Source organism: Hyaena hyaena, unplaced genomic scaffold (genome assembly GCF_003009895.1).
Source record: "Hyaena hyaena isolate Hyena2069 unplaced genomic scaffold, ASM300989v1 scaffold_686, whole genome shotgun sequence".
NCBI classification, from domain to species: domain Eukaryota; kingdom Metazoa; phylum Chordata; class Mammalia; order Carnivora; family Hyaenidae; genus Hyaena; species Hyaena hyaena.
The window spans coordinates 1,016,844-1,035,686 of NW_024081319.1; the positions used below are offsets into that span (position 1 = coordinate 1,016,844).

The 18,843-nt window shown below is 47.1% G+C and overlaps 1 protein-coding gene across 1 annotated transcript; it reads right to left on the reverse strand.

Annotated features, from left to right (window-relative positions):
- Positions 1-933: 933 nt before the first annotated feature.
- On the reverse strand, positions 934-18,252 carry TADA1 (transcriptional adaptor 1). The gene is made up of 8 exons (XM_039217405.1): positions 18,117-18,252; positions 12,570-12,661; positions 12,216-12,281; positions 7,675-7,772; positions 5,743-5,952; positions 4,137-4,288; positions 1,904-2,066; positions 934-1,214 (listed from the first exon to the last, which is right to left on the reverse strand). Exons 1-8 carry the CDS (start codon positions 18,188-18,190, stop codon positions 1,062-1,064), a joined length of 1,008 nt encoding a protein of 335 aa, XP_039073336.1. The 5' UTR covers positions 18,191-18,252; the 3' UTR covers positions 934-1,061.
- Between the last annotated feature and the right edge of the window lie 591 nt (positions 18,253-18,843).

Genomic DNA, 18,843 nt, shown 5'->3' on the forward strand with positions numbered 1-18,843 from the left:
TTTCTCCCAAAAGGTTTATTTGTCACATTTACAGTACAAAATCAAAGAGATCCAAATATTGAGCCATGTGTACACATCTATACATATATTACTTAGGCCTCCACAACCCATCTGTACATTCTAATATCGTCCCCAACACTCTCGTTAGTAAAACGCGTTACCTCTAAAAAACCAAACTTTATTATTAGTAACACTGCCAGATGTAAATTACGTTCACTTTATCATTTGAAAGGACAGGAACAGACAGTTCATAGGAAGAAGGGAATTTCTACGTGTAAATCCAGTATGTTTACGTGGGCTTCTTACAATATATTCTATAGGAATAACCAACAGGTGAACGAACCTACTCATAAAAGTCTTTGGGCGCATTAACTATAAAAGAAACTTAAGTTCTGAGAAGAAACTTGACAAGGTTAATTACATTCCAGGGTTTTTATTTTGGCTTTTAATGCACAGGAAGGACTTTATTTTGTCTAATAGCACCGCATGTCTAGGTCCTATTTTCTATGGAGCTTGCTTAGGGGCTACCTGAATCTGTTACAAATTAAACTGGTCGCTGAAGGAGGGATCTGGTTTTTAACACTGTGTAGCTTATTTCAACCAAAATGTCAGGGCATGGTTCTTCCGGAGAAAGGCCGAGACGTCAGGCTTGCCGGACACAGAGCATGTGCATCTGTCGCTGACCATACAGGCGTCCCGCTGACCACGGGGACCCCGTTCTAACAGCTTCTCTGTTCTCAGGGGTCATCTACCTCGCATCGGACCGCAGGATGCTAAGACTCAGATGCCTAAAACATCGTCCAGGCCCGGGATTTTATCAGTCTGCACCCCCGAGACCGGAAACACACACAGACATACAGAGATACAGGTCACTGTCAAAGTCAGGTTTGTTATCGGCGGCTTCACAGCAGCAACACAAAATGTACTCAGTGCCACGTTTCCATAGGAAAGGTTATATTTACACTTCACACTTCAGTCTTGAAATGTGGACCCAAAAAACATTCAATTCTCGATGACCAACGCATTTGTGGAGGCTCCCATCCCCTCGAGCGGCCCCGATTTCAGCAGAGCAGAAGCCCCTCCTTGGCTGCGAGGCGCTGGCGGTGGACTCGGTCTTGCTGCAGCTCCTCGTGATTTGGGTGCCAGAGTTTCATGATGACCCTTTCGATGTTGAGAGCGTACACGGTGTGTGTGGGGATGACCTCTCTGTGTACCTGCCGTGAAACGTCAGCACGTCACCAGTTACACTTCAGTCCCTTCGGTTTTCCATCGTACAAAATTAAAAAGCAAGGTTTGTATCAACAAAACACTCACACACACACCTCGAAGCTATAAGCCAGAGCATGATGAAGCTCAAGCTAGGGAACAAGAAAACAGAAATACAAGCTTCTGAAACAGGAGAGGGAAAAAGAGGATTTGTTTTCCTTTTTTTCCCCCCACTGGGGGAGTGGGGGCTGGGAGAGGGAAGTGAGGAGGGAGGCCCGGGCCCCGGACTTGAAAAATGAGCATCGTGCTAATGGCTTTCATAACAAACTATAGGGGCACCTGGTGCGGGGGGGGGGGGCTCAGTCAGCTAAGCGTCCGGCTCCTGATTTCGGCTCAGGTCACGATCTCACAGTTCTGTGGGTTTGAGCCCCATGGTGGGCTCTGTGCTGACAGCACAGAGCCTGCTTGGGATTCTCTCTCTCTCTCTCTCTCTCTCTCTCTCTCTCTGCCCTTCCCCCACTTGCTCGCATGCACTGTCTCTCTCTCTCTCAAAATAAATAAACTTAAAAAAAAAAAAACAATAACTGAAAACCAAAAAGCCAAGAAGAGGAAAAGCTACCGAGGACCTTTCCAAACTGAAAGAAACTCTGAGCCTATCCATACAGTCAGGTAAACCTTAAGGAGCCAGGAGTTTTACCTGTAAAGCTTCAAAAAGGTCATACATGTTGACTGGAGGCAAAGACGCAGGCAGAGTGTCCCCGGAGCATGCCAGCAGGAGTGCGGCCTGCTGCTCGGCGTCATCAGGGGGCGGGTGCGATGCCGGGTTGTGACCCGCACAGGGAGCGGAAAAGGCTGGAGGACTGAAAACAAAGGATTTTCAAAACGCTCCCGATAACTAGGGAATAACTAACGACCAGCTGACGACGAACAATCGGCGACAACCGAACCACTAAAGTACGAGTGGGCTTTGACACGTCTTAGGAAAAATAACTGAAAAGTAATCACCAGCCCAAGTAGAAACCTCGTTTAGCCAGTATATACATGAGGAACCTGTCGTTTCCATATTTCAAGGCAGCCCGTCTGTCAGGCTGGGGACAAAACACAGAGCGACTAAGTTTCCACTCCTCTCTCCACAACGATGAAGTATTCACTGAGCCCGGGATACCGAGCCAACACTGTTCCTGCCCTTGAAATGCTTCCGGTCGGGGGGAAACATTAGGCCTTAATTACAGGAGAATGAAATTGGAAAACGGACTCGGGAGAGGAAAAGAACGTGAGCGGAGGCGACGGGATCGGCAAATGACATGCAAGAAGACACAGCAGCAGCGAGCGACAGGCAAAAACGGGGGATGGAGAAAACCCAAATCTTGCCGACTTCCCAAAACAGGGCCCAGGTATAGTATCGGCGGGGAGTCGGGCGGGCGGAACCCGTGTGTCCTGCCTGCAGCGTCCCGAGGGGCAGCCGGAGGTGACCCGGCTCCAAGAGCACCGCAGAACCGGCCCTGGGCAGGCAATGGGGTCACAGATGCTGCTTCCGGCACCCACCCACTGAAAGGAGCCCCCCACTCTTTCGGTTTCGTTTTTTTCTAGAAAAGAATGACTTACAAATGAGAATAAATACTCCCACACAGATGCGGGACGGAGACTGAGAAAGGGAATCCTCGCATCTGACAATCTAAATACAGACGGTGGGCCTGACGTGACACGGTGCTGGGTGGGGGCGGGGCCGGGCGGTTCAGCACCTGTTCTCGGCCTCAGCTCAGGTCACCATCTCATGGTTTGTGAGTTCAAGCCCCTGCTCAGGCTCTGTGCTGTCAGTGTGGAGCCCGCTGGGGATTCTGTCTCTCTCCCTCCCTCTCTCTCTGCCCCTTCCCTGCTCACACCGCACCCCCCCATAGATAAAGTTAAAAAAAAAATGTCAGCGCTCTTCAAAATGGGCCTTGTAAGCCACCCCAAGTTCTTCGGCCATGACGCAGGCCCTGGTGCAGCCCCTTCCCACGTGGTGCCCACACCCCTGGCCGAGTCCAGCTCTTAGTCAGTTCTCCCACCTCCTCCCTCCCCTTCTCGTTGGCTCGGCACTACCGCCGCTCGCACTTGGGTCCCTGAGCCTGCGCCTTCCTGTCGCCTCCCTGACTGAGCACACACCCAGCGCCCAAAGAAATTCAGTCACTTTGGTTACCACAAAGATCACACCGCTGCCTTTTCTCTCCCAAAGGCTTGAAACAAGGACGGAATTATTTGCAGGGAGAGAAGAAAGAAGGTGGAGGTTCAAAGCAGACAGTGCGTGGATGAGGAGAAGGGAAGCCACGTCGTCTCCTAACGCGGGGGCTGCGGGCGGCAGAAGTCCGGGCGCCCTCCATGGGAGGGGGCGGCGGGCCGCACACGAGCGAGCCGAGGACAACGTGTGCCGCCCGGCAGAGGCCACCCCCTCACGGCGGAGCCACAGACCGACGCCGCTAAGGACCTGGAGCAACACCTCCCGCCCCTGCTCCCACCGTCAAGGCCCCGGCCCGGAGCCACCAGTCACAGGCCACGCTTCACTGAACCAGCAGGCCCGTGCTGCCCCTCAGCAGCCGGCGGATCAGCGATCGCGGCGCCTCAGGGAACCGCTCCGCTGGGACCAGACAGCAGGGGTGGGGCGGGGGTGGGGGGCACTCGCTTCACCGTGTGGGGCAGCCAAACGCTGCACCCTCGCTTCTGATGAACAGTACCAAACGGTTATCACGCAAGGATGCAACTCAAAATAAAACTGCGTGGCTCTCAAAGGCACCTCCGACCTACAGGAACACAATCAGGTGACAGTGGTCACACACACAGCAGGTGCCAACACACGTCTGACCTACAGGAACACAATCAGGTGACAGCGGCCACACACACAGCAGGGAGCCAACTAGAAGGGATGGAGGCAAGATCACAGAAGCCGCACGTACCTTTCTATCAAGCTGCTGTAGGCCACGACACTGTTCCTCAGGTACGGCTGCGGGGTGACATTGCTACCAAAGGCGTATTTAAAATGACCATCACGTAAGCGATAAGCTTTCCTTCTTGACACAACCGATGTCAATATATCTTTGAGGTGATTCTGTGCAAACAGAGAAAAGAAACATAACAGGAGCTCCTGTTGAACAGCAAGTCATAAAACTTCCATTGGCCAAGAAATGTCTCCTAACCTTTAGCGGACGGTGGTGAGACAGGCTCGCAGGCCGTGGAACCAAGGGAAAGTTCGCCAAAAGGCCACAGAAGCACACAGGGTGGGAGGGCACAGCAGAGAGGGAGATGCGCTATTTCTATTTAGTTCTATTTAATAAGAGCTTGCTCTACGTGAAATTTATCAAAGGTATTTCTATTTCTAATTTGACTCCTCTCTTAAAAAGGATTTTCACATGGTTGTAAATAAAAGTACATAATAAACACATAAAATTTTAAAAAGGAGGCAAACTACCTAGAAACCCGGTTTAAAATAAGACAAAAAGTCTCAAGATCTAAGACTTATTGGCCAAAATGTCCCATCTACTAGAATCCTGCCATATAAGAATGATGGCTCTCTCAAAAGCCACATACACAACAGATATATAGGAAATAAACCAAAAATTAAGTATTTGCTATCTCTTTATGACAGCCAAGTAAATAAGAGAGGGACAGAAAGTGTACATGGAAATAAACAGAGCGGGTCCCGGCCCACCATCAGTAAGAGGAGGCAGAAGCAGGCCAGGTGTTTCAACTCTACCAATAAAATGATCTCATATCCAGGCCTTCATGATACAATGTGCAATTTCCACACACAGAATTCATTAGACATTTGTAACTTCGCGACAGTGATTATTCTGAGGCACATGTGAGGAAATGGAGGCCCCAGGTTCTCAAAGAATCACCCAGTATCACCTGACGTATCTGTGTATTATAGAATCTGATGCACATTTTGGCAAATACCCAAATGAATAAAGTGAACGGATCAATGAGTGGGCTGAGACCAGAATCCCACTGTTTAGACACAAGCCTAATGCTCTTTAAATGCTGGGACACGGCAAAAAAGTGATTTTTATCGTTAGGATTCTCAGTCCCACTTTTTTCCCTGAAAAACCGTTCCTTTGTTAACAAATTAAACACTAAATCAAGCAGAAGTACTATACCCTAATTGGCCTTTCTGCAAAGCTTAGTCTGCTAACTAAAGGCAGCTGCATGGACGCTGAGGTGTTTCTCCCCTCAAAATAAAACAATTTTGGGGCGCCTGGGTGATTCAGTCAATTAAGGGTCCTAGTTGTGGTCTCAGCTTAGGTCTTGATCTGAGGGTCAGGAGTTCAAGCCCTGCTTTGGGCTCCACACTGGGCATGAAGCCTACTTAAAAAAATAAAGTAAAATAAAAGAAGAAGAAAGAAAAGAAAAGAAAAAAGAGGGTGAAGAAAGAAAACAATCTCAATGACGACAACTCTGGGACAGGTAAGGTTTGGGTCTCTCCTCGCAGTGTCAGCTTTCAACAGCACGCGCACGCCCGTTACATCTGGCACGCAAGGCTGCTTCCGCCTCCAGCAAACCCACCTCCACCGCACAGACCACAGCAGAGACAGCCTCCTCCGTGACATTGTCCAGCCCGTGCTCGTAGGCAGTCACGATCATCCTCCCTTCGAGCTGACCCCGCGTGGGGAGCACCATGGTGTGGGAACACAGTTTCAAGTCGTCGTCATCTTGCGGATCCTTGGCCACAAACTGCTGGGCTCCCGAGAGGGGGTTTTGAGGCTGGAATCTATGCTATGGGTGAGAACACTTTTCAAAACTGCTCACTACGGGGGCGTGTAGTAAGATGCAAACAAAAGTAACCAAAGTGTCGGGCTTGAGATCCCACAAACGAATGCCACCAAAACAAGACTACAGGCGTTAAGAAAAAAAGAAGTGACTCATGTACAAATAATCGCAGATTCATACCCTTTACACGGTAACAATGAAGACATGAATTAAAGGGAATAATAATAAGAGTATGCACAGTAGTGTATTCTACTCAATTAGTCCCTTAGTGATCAGAGAATATATGGCTCTGTGCTAAAAATAACAATTAGGGGAAAGAAGATCTAAAACCGTTTTCAAACAACTCAGAGCGTTTTTAGAAGACTTCTAGGAGAGGGGCGCCTGGGTGGCTTAGTCGGTTAAGCGTCCGACTTTCGCTTAGGTCATGATCTCGCGGTTCGTGGGTTCGGGCCCCGCGTCGGGCTCTGTGCTAACTGCCAGCTCAGAGCCTGGAGCCTGTTTCAGTCTGTGACTCCCTCTCTCTCTGACCCTCCCCTGCTCAAGCTGTCTCTCTCTCTCTCCTAGAAATAAATAAAACATTAAAAAAAAAAAAAAAAAAAATTTTTAAAAAGAAGACTTCTAGGAGAGCAGGTTGGGAAGGTAGAAATATATATAGTAATACTTCATTCAAGCTCTAACAAGCCTAGCTAACCAGCATAACAGGCGTAAGAATAGACCATCCCAGAGAACGCCAGATATTGTAACTATTTTGCTTTCATCTTCTACTTACAATTCTCAACACAGAATCTTGCTAGACATAGTCATTCTATTTATTTAAAATAGTTTTTCTCAAACTTTTTCCACTCTTGAAGCCCTGCCTCCCCCGGGGACTCGGAGAGCCGTCTGTACTCTCCATCATCAGCGGGAGAGAGGCCCCTCGTAGCTCCCGCTTAATTAAGTCCAACATATGAGATTTGATAGCAAAAAACGGCCTGTCCCTGTTTGAAGTCTGTATTACAAAAGAAACATTGGTTGCTTCTTCCCTTGTCCATGTATAAAACTGTATTCTACATCAAATATCCCTTTTTAAACCAAGGTCTGCCTCTCTGGAGATACTGACCCCTCCATACTGAGTACCATCGGTAGAAAACACAGAGCAAAGGTAGAAATAAATGTTTGTTGATGTTCATCAATAAAGCTATCAACACCTAGTCAAACCTAGAAAAGGAACGCTTTGGGAAACTGTCCCCAAACTGCAAAAGGAATAAGCAATTTATTCTAAAAGGTTTGCAACTTTTATGGCCAAATGCCTTTCTGACTTCTCTGCTGATCCCGAAAGGCTCAGGGCCCAGCTGGGCGTCACCGGGATGCTGCCAGAGGTCCCCAGGCCTCCTGGATGCGCAGAACAGAAGTCTGCAATGCAAGAAACATTCCAGAAAAAGATTTAAGAGGAGAAATAATGTGCAGGCATACTTTTCGAGTCACTAAGACATTGTCAGGTACTAAGGAAAACGTATTAATATTTATGCAGTAACAAACGAGAATTCGAAAACTTCCGACACCTGGGTCTCACACTCTTTGAACCTCTTGTCAACTTCAAACACAGTTACACCTTTCCTCCCCAAATTATGCCCTCCTTTTTTTCTGCTCTCCCACCAGTATTTGAAGGTTTACTTGAAAACTGAAGCCAGTCCCACCGCACCAGCACCTAAGCCAGTTGTTACCAAGATCTACAGAAGAACCACCTACGTCAAATTTCTGGCGAACAGAAGAAAGCTTTTTCTTTCCCTTTGGTTTTCCAGGTTTAGCGGCAGAACCTCCCGTCCAGGGTAAAGATCCAGCGCCCTCTGCGAGACAGAAAAATAATAACCGTGAGAGAAAACAGGCACAGTTGTCAACTGCTAAGCTTGGTTTCATTTTTGGGCTAAAAAAGTATGGGATGCTCAAGTAACGAAAATAATAAATGCTAAAATTCAGGTTTTCTCTATTTCTCTAAGCAAGATTATGAATTCTCTCAAATCACATTTTTTTCTAGCTGTAACCAAAATTATTCCCTTAGGAAGATAAATTTGTTTTTCATATTTTAAATTAATGTCGATTGGGTGTTTGGTTTGCTTTACTAGTAGCATTATGAGTAGTATTACCAAAGTAGGACAGAATTTTCTAGTTCAAGATGCTGAACTGAACATATGAATGTATCTCCCCTCTCCTCCAAGACCCTGCTAACAAAGGGAATGGCAGAAAGTAAACGGCACACATCCACAACAGAGATAAAAAGGAAACTGAGGCAAGAGGAGATCTCAACAAATTTCAACAATGGGCTACAGAGGTGCTAACTTACAAGCAGACACACGGAGGCCATAACCCAGGCGAGGCCAATGAGGGGGAAACACGTTAACCTGCACAGCGGAAATCCACAATGGATCTGGATTTGGAGAAGGTGAGCGGAAGCCAGGGAGGCATCAGTAAAGCTCAACACAACATCAACGGAAGGTCGACATGCAAAAGTCATCTACACAAACCCTACCCCCTCGCCACTAGCAGCGGGCTCAGCATACAACAAAAATGCAGGGTCTCTTGAACAAACATTTAGAATTTCAAGGCAACCACAGCCAAGCACGAAGCCGAGCTCGGGGCCCTTCTGAGTTCAAGGGCAGTTCACAGGCCCCTGCTCTCTCCCCTACACAGAGCGGCATTTACAATGGCAGGGGGCTGATGGGGGGAGAGGACAAGAGAAGGGAGGACTCCCCTCTAGTTAAACTGAACAGAATTTCTGGGATTTACTATGGTGGCTGATACGGATGTGGACACCCTGAAGCATAGCTCTCTGCATGCTGGCATCTGAGGGACCCCCGTTTAGCTGGCCCCCTGCCCGCTCACTCTAAAACAAGGTCCCCACACACTGTGTCCTTCATTCTTAAATACGAATCACCGGACATCTGATGATAATCTGTAACAGAGTAAGAAGGACGCAGATAAACAAGCAGAAAATAGAGGGCTAGATTAAATAATTCAGGCAACACGAAGGACTTCAAGTAATTTCTAACTGGTATCTTCAGAGAAGCCTGAAGAAGACATGTGTCCATAAAAAAAGAAGATAGTATAAAAATTGCTGAACTAAAGAATGCGTTGGGCAGAAAGGCTGAAAGAACTGAGGAAATCGCACAAACACAAACCAGAAGACGGATGTCTAAAATCAGTAAACCCAGGAAGAGATTTAAGCTCCAATGAGGAGCTATCAAAGCCCCACCAGAAGAACAAGACAAAGTAGTTGTCTTTGAGAACAAGGTTAGGAGTGGGAAGAAGCTTTTTTTCCCTGTAAGACCTTCTGTATTATTTCTAACCATGAGCACCTGTATATACAGTTTAGTGGTACAGAAAAACAAGCAAAATAATTCAAGGTCGCTACAGTACACTTGAAAAAACTACCCCGAAAAGTTTTTATACAAAAAAAAACAAAAAACAAACAAAAAACAAACAAAAAAAACCCATCACCTAAGCAAAACATTAATTATTTCCATTTTGATGTTTTTTTGAAGAATGAGTTTTTAAAGCTGTGGAAAAAAAAATACTCCAAGGTCATCAGTTAAAAAAGAGCTGTTTGGACACCAATCACAATGAGCACTGAGTAACGTACCGAATTGCTGAATCACTATATCGTACCCCTGAAACGGAACACTGTATGTTAACTACACTGGAATTACAACAAAACAAAACAAAACAAAACAACCAGTTAGGGAAGTCAAGCTCTTCCTGTCCACCACGTTGAATGTCTTTGGTACACCCAGCTCGGACTGATGAGGCCAGCCAATCTTAGCGGATGCTGGGAGATGCCACCGAGGGGGGGGCCACACGTTCCAGGCATGGAGGCCAAGCGTGGTGAGTCAGCCTGACCGACCACAAGGACGGCTTTCCAAGGCAGGCAGATTCAGGTGTGGGTCCAACGCTTCCACGGACTAGCTGGATAAGGTCTCGGGTAAGTGGGGATTTTCTTTCATTTTGTTTTCTCTTCTCTAACATTTGTCTGCTACTCTATAAAGAGGCTAGTGCCTGCCCTGAAGAGTTGCTGTGAAAAGAATGCAAAGTGCCTGCTGTACTGCAGTCACTCAATAAATAATATCAAAAATCACCTTTGCCGCCTAGCTCAGGAAAACGGAAAGCCCGCCCCCAAGTATTGTAAGGACAAAGAACTACATTTCTATATTTTACGTTTGATAGAAATCATCGCTTTGTTGCCAGCAACTACTAATTTCATTTTGAGGAAATGTATTTTGGATGTTTGATAGAGAAATGGTCTCTCAAATTCCAAATGTTTCTTCATTTATTTAACAATAAGCAATAACAAACATTCATGAATATCAAGGGCTTTATTTAGTTAAAATCAGCCACTTACATTTACTAATGCCACTTCATTTTTGTTTGGCATTTTTTACTTTAAAGAGCACTTTTTTTACATGTTCTTTCATCCGCTTTTTTATACGTATCTGTAGGGCAGATATTACCGTATTTTATAAATGTGAAAGCTAAGAACACCCAATAATTAACTACAGTACCTAAGCTAGTGGCAAAACCTAAACTTGAACCAAAGTCTCTTGACCTTATCAGGGTTTTTACAACCAATGGTCCCACTTACCTTTGCACACAGAGCACTTGAGAATATACCTACGTGAAAAGCAAGATCTAGTCCTCACAATGTTGGCTGTTCTGATCAAATTAAATTATATACAAAAAAGTGGGCCCTCTTTACCATCTCACTAGTTGAAGTCCACTTCTATCTAAAGAAAACAGAACATCAGAAATCTGACACACGTGCACGTATGACAACGTGCGGTTAGGGGCAGCGCGGGGTTTGGGAAGCGGCGCCTATAAACTCCACAACACCGATGACAACTTCTCTGCATGAGGAGGACCTGGGCTTTAGGAGACTATATCTGGATTCTTTACCATACAGTAGAGGCTAGCAGAAGGAATGACAGAAAGTATGAGCTATTTCTACATAAAGATGGGTTTTTCACAACAGATGAACATAGGGGAAGGGAAGGAAAAAAAAGATAAAAACAGAGAGGAAGGCAAACCATAAATACAGAGAAAATATATTTTAAAATACAGAGAACAAACTGAGGTTTGCTGGAGGGGGGTGAGTGGAGGGATGGGCGAGGTGGGTGGTGGGCATGAAGCAGGGCCCTTGTTGGGATGAGCACTGGTGTCCTATGTTAAGAGATGAATCACTGGGTTCTACTCCTGAAGCCAACACTACACTGTATGTCAACTAGGTTGAACTTAGGAAGGAAGGAAGGGAGGGAGGGAGGTTTTTAATCAGTGATCGTCACAATGACCACAGGCCCTTTAAAAACAAGAACAAAAAGGGGCGCCTGGGTGGCTTAGTCGGTTAAGCGTCCGACTTTCGCTTGGGTCATGATCTCGCGGTTCGTGGGTTCAAGCCCCGCGTCGGGCTCTGTGCTGACTGCCAGCTCAGAGCCTGGAGCCTGTGTCAGTCTGTGACTCCCTCTCTCTCTGACCCTCCCCTGCTCATGCTGTCTCTCTCTCTCCTAGAAATAAATAAAAATATTAAAAAAAAAAAAAAAAAACAAGAACAAAAAAATTCAACTTGATAGTAGGAGGTACCTATAAATCTAAGTTTTTAACAACAGCTCAGGATCAGTTTTATTGTGAGGCCAACTGTTAATGTATTTAATCCCTGATTTTTGACTACTTGATTAAAATAAGATGGATGAAAGAAGTGACCTGTACCGCTTAAACGCCAAACAATTTGGGGTAAAGGGGTCACGGCTTCTCTTTACACCTCTTTAGGCTGACGTGACGGCCTGAGCTGCCCCCCCCCACCCCCCACCATGCCGAAGCTCCAACCTCCCGCCAATTAGCGTCTTACCTGAGAAAACAAGTGAAAGTCCAGGTTCTCACCATATGCCGTGGTTTCCCCTCCACCTAACCCCACCTCCCCTTCCCTATATTTCTGGAACCCCCTGTCTGATTCCAGCTGCCCTTGAGCGTCTTCACCCTGACTGCCCACCCTCTTGCTCACTTGTCAGTCATAAGTAATCTAGACTCCAGCTGAGCGGACAGGAAAGCCCAAAAGTCAACGAAAGCACAGGCGGAGCGCCTGCTTTACACAGCTTCACCAAACAGTCTGCACCGACATAATCAATTTTTTCCTGTGAGCAGTTCAAAGAACATTGCGTTTGCAAACAACGGATGGGGCTGGTAACGGCAGCAAAGCCTAGCGCTCCGCTGGCTCTGCTGACTGGCATCAAGTGCTTCCGCTCCCTTACCTGGTGTAGACACCAGAATCTGACAGCGCGTAAGAATAGCCAGGAGGAAGTCGTTGTGGGAATGGACTGAAAAAGGGAAGATGGTCACAAGTCAAACAAAATATTTACAACCTACGGAAACCATTATTTGACTCTGGATGTCCCCTACCCTGCCATTCTTTATACTTTATTTTAAATATCCATCTTATTATAGCAATCTTACACACCATTAAAAACTCCATTTTATTTTTTTAAGTGAAAAGACTTACTGCAAAATTTATTGCAATTTATTATGGCGATTATTGATCTGCGATTTATCGCAAATCTGGGAAAACTTCAAAACAGTAAAATAACTCCCCCAGATAATTATTTTACCATTATCCTGCGTGAGAAGTCTATGAGCTTCAAGGTCAAACTCTTCTTTGCTGATCTTCTGCTTGAACCACAACTTCAAGTTAGCCCAGTATCTGCAGAGGCAGAAGCAGTATTAAGAACCAAGGGTTTTGCTTCCTTCCCAAGTTCACCGTACCTGCCCCAAACCCCAGGGAAGGAAACCTGGCATTCCCTACTACACGGGCAGTTATGATCTCCCCCCAAACTCGTATGTTGAAGGCCTAGACCCCCAGCACCCAGAATGGTAAAGAGGTGATTAAATTAAAATGACCTCTTCAGGGTGGGCCCTAAGCCAATGTGATGGGTGCCCGAGCAAGAAGAACTGCAACACACACACACAAACGCGCGCGCGCCCACACACACACACACACAACAGTAGCCATCTATAAGCCAGAGGGAGAGGCCTCAGAACAACCCTGCTGAAGGGTATTGTCAGACTTCCTTGATGCTGGACTTCCAGCATCCAGAACTATGAGAAAACGTATTTCTATTGTTTAATCTACCCCATCTGCGGTATTCTGTTACCACAGCCCTTGAAAACTAATACACCTAGGAATCCGAACACTGACAGAGGCTGCCTGGCTCGGTCGGTAAAGCCTGTGACTCTTGATCTCAGGGCTGTGAGTTCAAGGCCCCTGTTGGGCATGGAGCCTACTTAATAAGAAAAAAAGGGGGGAAAAAAGAATACCAACAGAACTAAAAGGAAGAAAAGCTTTTCCCCAAAAGGGACTGACAGGTTGTCACATAATTGGACTCACGAGTCAAGTAGCCAAAACCACAGCTGTACCTTTCCTTCCTCACTGTTGCCTTTCCAAATGACCTATCCTCTAGAATCTTACATTTAATATTCACATTTTAGAAGTATTATAATTAAAAGTATTAACTTGTAAGCATTAATTTCAAATACACTAATTTTCCAATTATCAACTTCAGCTAGTAACACTGTATTGTATATGTGGAAGTTGATAAGACTAGATCCTAAAAGTTCTCCTAAGAAAATATAGTTCTCATAAGAATTTTTATCTATCGTGACAGATGTTAACTAGATTTACGGTGATGATCAGTTTGCAATATATACATGTACTGAGTCACTGGTGCATACCTGAAACCAATATAGTGTTATATGTCAATCACACCCCAATAAAAACAAGATTTAGATTTTAAAAGGTTGTGTGTGTTTTATGGGTTGGGAAGTGGTCACTAATACTGATCCTGATAAGCTCTTTCCTTTCAGGCGAACTCAAGTTTTAATCTAACTAACTGGCTGAAATAATGAGTTTCTAAAATACCTCACCTCAATGAAAATACTGTGCATACGAGAAACATAGTGGTTTTTAAAGTGAAAACCAACCACTAGTCATAAAAATCACTAGTTAACTGGCAGGAAAAAAAAATAATGACTTGATCCCTTATACCTTAACAACAGTATTAGAAATAGGAGTAAAATATGACTTTTCACATCGACAGCCCTTGATTCAGTGCTTAAGGAAGCTGCTTTTTGTTCACGGAACAATTAAAAGTTACTCAGTACCTGTCTAACAATCACTTTCAATTCACACTCAGCTACTTTCTAATGCTAATTTAAGTTCCTGAGGAGGGGAAAAAAAGATTTCTAAAGGAGATGGTCTAATGCTCTCACTGCCTTATTATACCCACTCAGGTCTCTGCTGCACACAGATTAGCTTCAGGTCATCCTAGTACGCACTTCTGTACGCAGCTGGCTGTGTGTGCGTGCAGCTGGCTGTGTGTGCGTGGAACTGCATGCAAAGCTTTGGGTTCGCATGCATTTCTTCCCCCAGGAGAAAACCTATAGCTTTAATGGGGTCAAAGTTGCCCAAGACCCATTTCACTCAACAGCAAAAGATGTTTAGTTCTAGAGCGTGGCATTTTCACCTGATATTCACACACTCACCTAGTCAATAATAACTTGCCAGCAACTTCCCAACAATGGATACTTAAATGCTTTTTTTTTTCTTTAAGGACAGGAACTATTATGAAATGAAATAAGGCTCCACAGGAAAAATGTATTTTCCCCTCCCATTCTATGCAACAGAAGATAGTAACATGAGACAGTTCATTATCTGAGAGCCCTGTGCCGCTATTTTACAAGTAGGATGCAAATACCTCCCTACTTTGAGTGTGAACTTATTCCAGAAGTAAAACAAGGCTCTACCAGGAAGTTCCGCCAACATGATGCTACCCATCTCCTCCAATGGCAAACTTTCCAGCCCAAGGAGCCAGGACCCTTTCCAAGATCTGGAAGACCTGCTCCCCAATCCTGGTGCCCGTGTTAACTCGCCACAGGACAAACGTCTGTTTTCCTCAAGAGTACTGAAAACTCTGTGAAGGTGAGGATGACAGGTGGCAAGTTTAAGTGGGTCAGACTAGGAAGCACTGGAGATACATGCAGAAAACTAAATCACACATGATCAAGTCACCAAAAACTCCAACACCTATTTCAACAGGACACTCTCTTGGGTACTATGCAAAGTTCCCTAGCAAAGGCCATGTCTTTCTAGAAGCTGCTGTGGGCATGCAACTTAACATAAAAGCCCTTTGGACCCTAGACAAATTGAACACAACTCTTATCTGGGGTCCTTATGCACTTTCTCTGTGTTGCCTCCCACCAAGGACCACGTCTAATTGGTCAGGTTATATATAAACCAAAGCAAACTACTCATGGAAGAAATACGAGAAATTACTGGAGAGCAACATTACAGAGTATTAAACCAAGAGGCGCTTTTTAAGGAGCAGGAGAAAAAGATAATGACAGAATGGAAAACAAAGGCAGACAGACCAACAGTGCACCACTAACTATTCATGGCGCAAAAGCGTATCTTGATCACGTGTTAGTGAAGATTCACACTACAGGTGCATCCAATTGAGCTTTGCTGTGTGTATTTGACCAACATGTGAGAGCCAGCATGGGCCTTTAAAGACCAAATAAGGGAATACTGACTTCAAATTCCGGGCAGACCCGCGTTGTAACTGTGGGGTCGTGGAAGCCACCATCACACCTCGTCAGTACCTTACACACACAAGCCAGTCTTTCAGATTTGTTGCAGCATGGAAACACTTTCAGATATCTTGCAAGCACCCTAGATGTAACAGAACGAAAGTCAACTGTGCTTGAAAATGTAAATGTCAGCAGTCACGATTACAAAAGTAACACTCTGTAGTCAATAAATGGTGAAAAACGTTAATTTTACCTATTAAAATAACTAATAATTTTCAATTAATTAAGCAAAGAAACTGACTGACAGTAAACGTGACTATTAAGACCTAACTTTAGGGGCGCCTGGGTGGCTTAGTCGGTTAAGCGTCCGACTTAAGCTAAGGTCATGATCTCGCGGTTCGTGGGTTCGAGCCCCGCGTCGGGCTCTGTGCTGACTGTCAGCTCAGAGCCTGGAGCCTGTTTCAGTCTGTGACTCCCTCTCTCTCTGACCCTCCCCTGCTCACGCTGTCTCTGTCTCTCTCTCCTAGAAATAAATAAAACATTAAAAAAAAATTAAAAAAAAAAAAGACCTAACTTTAGGTGGGGGCGCCTGGGGGGGCTCAGCAGTTAAGCGTCCGACTTCGGCTCAGGTCATGATCCCACGGTTCGTGGGTTCCAGCACCGCGTCGGGCTCTGTGCTGACGGCTCAGAGCCTGGAGCCTGCTTCCGATTCTGAATTCTGTGTTTCCCTCTCTCTCTGCCCCTCCCCTGTTCACACGCTGTCTCTCTCTCTTGCTCGCTCTCAAAAATAAATTAACATTAAAAAATATTTAAAAACCCATAATTTTAAGTAGAACACTTTATCTTTGGGAACCAAAAAGTGTTCACAAAAAATTAGGGGCACCTGGGTGGCTCAGTTGGTTGAGCAACCGACTTCAGCTCAGGTCATGATCTCACAGTTTGTGAGTTCGAGCCCCGCATCAGGCTCTGTACTGATAGCCTGGAGCCTGCTTCCGATTCTGTGCCTCTCTCTCTCTGCTCCACCTCTGCTTGTACTCTGTCTCTCAAAAAATGAATAAACATTTTAAAAAAATTAAATAATTATGCCAAATAATTTTAATACTAGCATTTGTAGAAGTTTGATTTACTAATGTTCATAAAATAACCTTTAAGAATTATATTTTGTTTTCACTTATTCTGTGTAGGCCATGACTGTTTCAAGAAGTCTTACATAGGAATTCTGCCTATCTTGCTAGGATTAAAACGCAGAATGTCGGGGCTCCCGGGTGGCTCAGTCGGTTAAGCGTCCGGCTTCGGTTCAGGTCAGATCTCATGGTTCGGTTCATCCGTTCGAGGCCCGCATCAGGCTCTGTGCTGATGGCTCAGAGCCTGGAGCCCGTTTTGGATTCTGTGTTTCCCTCTCTCTCTGCCCCTCCCCCACTCATGCTCTGACTCTCTCTGTGTGTCTCAAAAATAAACTATATAAAAATTAAAAAAAAAAAAAAGCAGAATGTCAACTCCACAAGAAGGAAAAAATCCAAAACTCACGGACGATCCAAGTAACTTCAATCTAGTCATACTAAAGAATATAAAGAAAAAGATGACAAGGAAGTGTCCCCCAAATACTAGGTTTCTCCAGCAGCATGATCTTTAAATGAGCACCTACTGGGTAAGCAAACGTGTGGAATATCACAGAAGCCATATAACAGCGACAACACAGGCTTTATGATCTTAAACACTTAAAATTTGCAGCTTATATTTTTGGAAAATAAAATTATAATGATCAATGTTCTGAACTTTTCCGACTCGTTCTTATATATCAGAGACTATCTGGCTTCGGCTTTGGCTGAATTCCGATTTTGCATCCCGCCATTCGGCGTCGGGCCTGAAGGTTTACTCGGCCCCGGGCTGTAACCTGGCTGCGCGCACATCCCCCGGAACCAGGCGCTAGGGGCGGTGGCTCTCTAGATCTCAGTGCTCTCATCTATCGAGTGGGAATAACCGTACCGACCTCAGCTCCCTGATGTGAGGACGAGGAGAAACAGCACAGAGTGCTACACAGGCGTCCAATTAAGGTCTGCCACCGCGATCATCCCTACAACGGAGGGTCTGTGCGCCTTCCGAAAGTGCTCTCTATGCTCTTAAACGCCTCGCCCGGCCTCAATAAACTTCCGCCTCCAGGAAGCCCTCCAGGGTCGCGTCCCCGCGCGCCGAGCCCACGGCAGCCGGGGCGCGTCGGGCTCCGGGCCGCTCGGCCCGGGCAGGCCTCGGGCGCCCCGAGCTCTGACAGGGGCCTGCAACCATTCCGGAGGCCCTCGGGCGCCGAACGCGCCCCGCCCGCCCCTCCCCGGCCAGAGAGCCCCGGGCCTGGGCGCCCGCCCGAGGCCAGCGAGCCGGGGACGCGCGTCCCCCCAGCGGGGCGGGTCCGGGCTCCGCACCCGGCGCCCGCCCGGGAGACCGGAGGCCCCGCCGCCCGCGACGCGAGGCAGCACAGGCCTCGGAGCGGCGGGAGGCGCCGCCGGGGTGGGGCGGCGGCCCGGAGCCGGAGGAGCAGCGGCGCCGAGCCCCGGACGCGGCGCCGGGACGGCTCTTACTGCTTCACGTTGTCCCCGAGGGCCTCGCTCAAGTTCTTCTTGGCCGCCTCCAGCTCGCTCACAAAGGTCGCCATTACTCCCCGCGTCTCAGCCCGACCGCGGCCGGCTCTGCCACAGGCTGCCGCAACCGAAAAACCAATCCGGGGAGAGCTCCGGCGCAGAAGGCTCGGCCCGCCCCCGTCCGGCCCGCCCCCAATCGCACGGAAGAAGTTTGTTTGGTTTTCGGCTCCGCCCGCCCGTCTGAAGGGAAAGTGAGGAGGCAGATTCGCTGCTTTCTCAGTTCCCCGCCTCCCGCCCCCTCGAGTCACGTGATCCGGGTGGCCCGCCCCGCCCCCCTCCCCTCGGGGCCGCCCCGCCCCCCTCCCCTCGGGGCCCGCTGGGCCGGCGGCTGCACCTGCCGAGGTCTTGCCGCGCGGTACCTCCGTTTGTTTCCGGCGGGACAATGTAAAAAGAGTTTTTTTAGTGTTTATGCATTTTTGAGAGACGGAGACAGAGAGCGAGCAGGGCAGGGGCAGAGAGAGGGGGAGACACAGTCCGAAGCAGCTCCAGGCTCCCAGCTGTCAGCGCAGGGCTGCCGAGCTGAGCCCCTCGGACGCTGAACCCCGAGTCGCCCGGCGCCGCTGCGCAGGTTCTGAATTGGGCCCTTCGTCCTCCCCCCGGGATGGGTTTCTTCCTCCGTGGGCCTAAAAGCAAACGCAGTGTCCGTTTTGTTCTCTTTCTTCGCCTT

What these genes read in the sequence shown, in the direction of transcription:
- TADA1 (XM_039217405.1), bottom strand. Translation starts at nt 18,190, where the DNA reads ATGGCGACCTTTGTGAGCGAGCTGGAGGCGGCCAAGAAGAACTTGAGC. An exon ending in CTGTGGTCTGTGCGGTGGAG is followed by an intron (nt 4,289 to 5,742) that starts GTGGGTTTGCTG and finishes CTGTTTGCACAG; the next exon opens with AATCACCTCAAAGATATATT. An exon ending in TACAGCAGCTTGATAGAAAG is followed by an intron (nt 2,067 to 4,136) that starts GTACGTGCGGCT and finishes CTTTGTTTTCAG; the next exon opens with TCCTCCAGCCTTTTCCGCTC.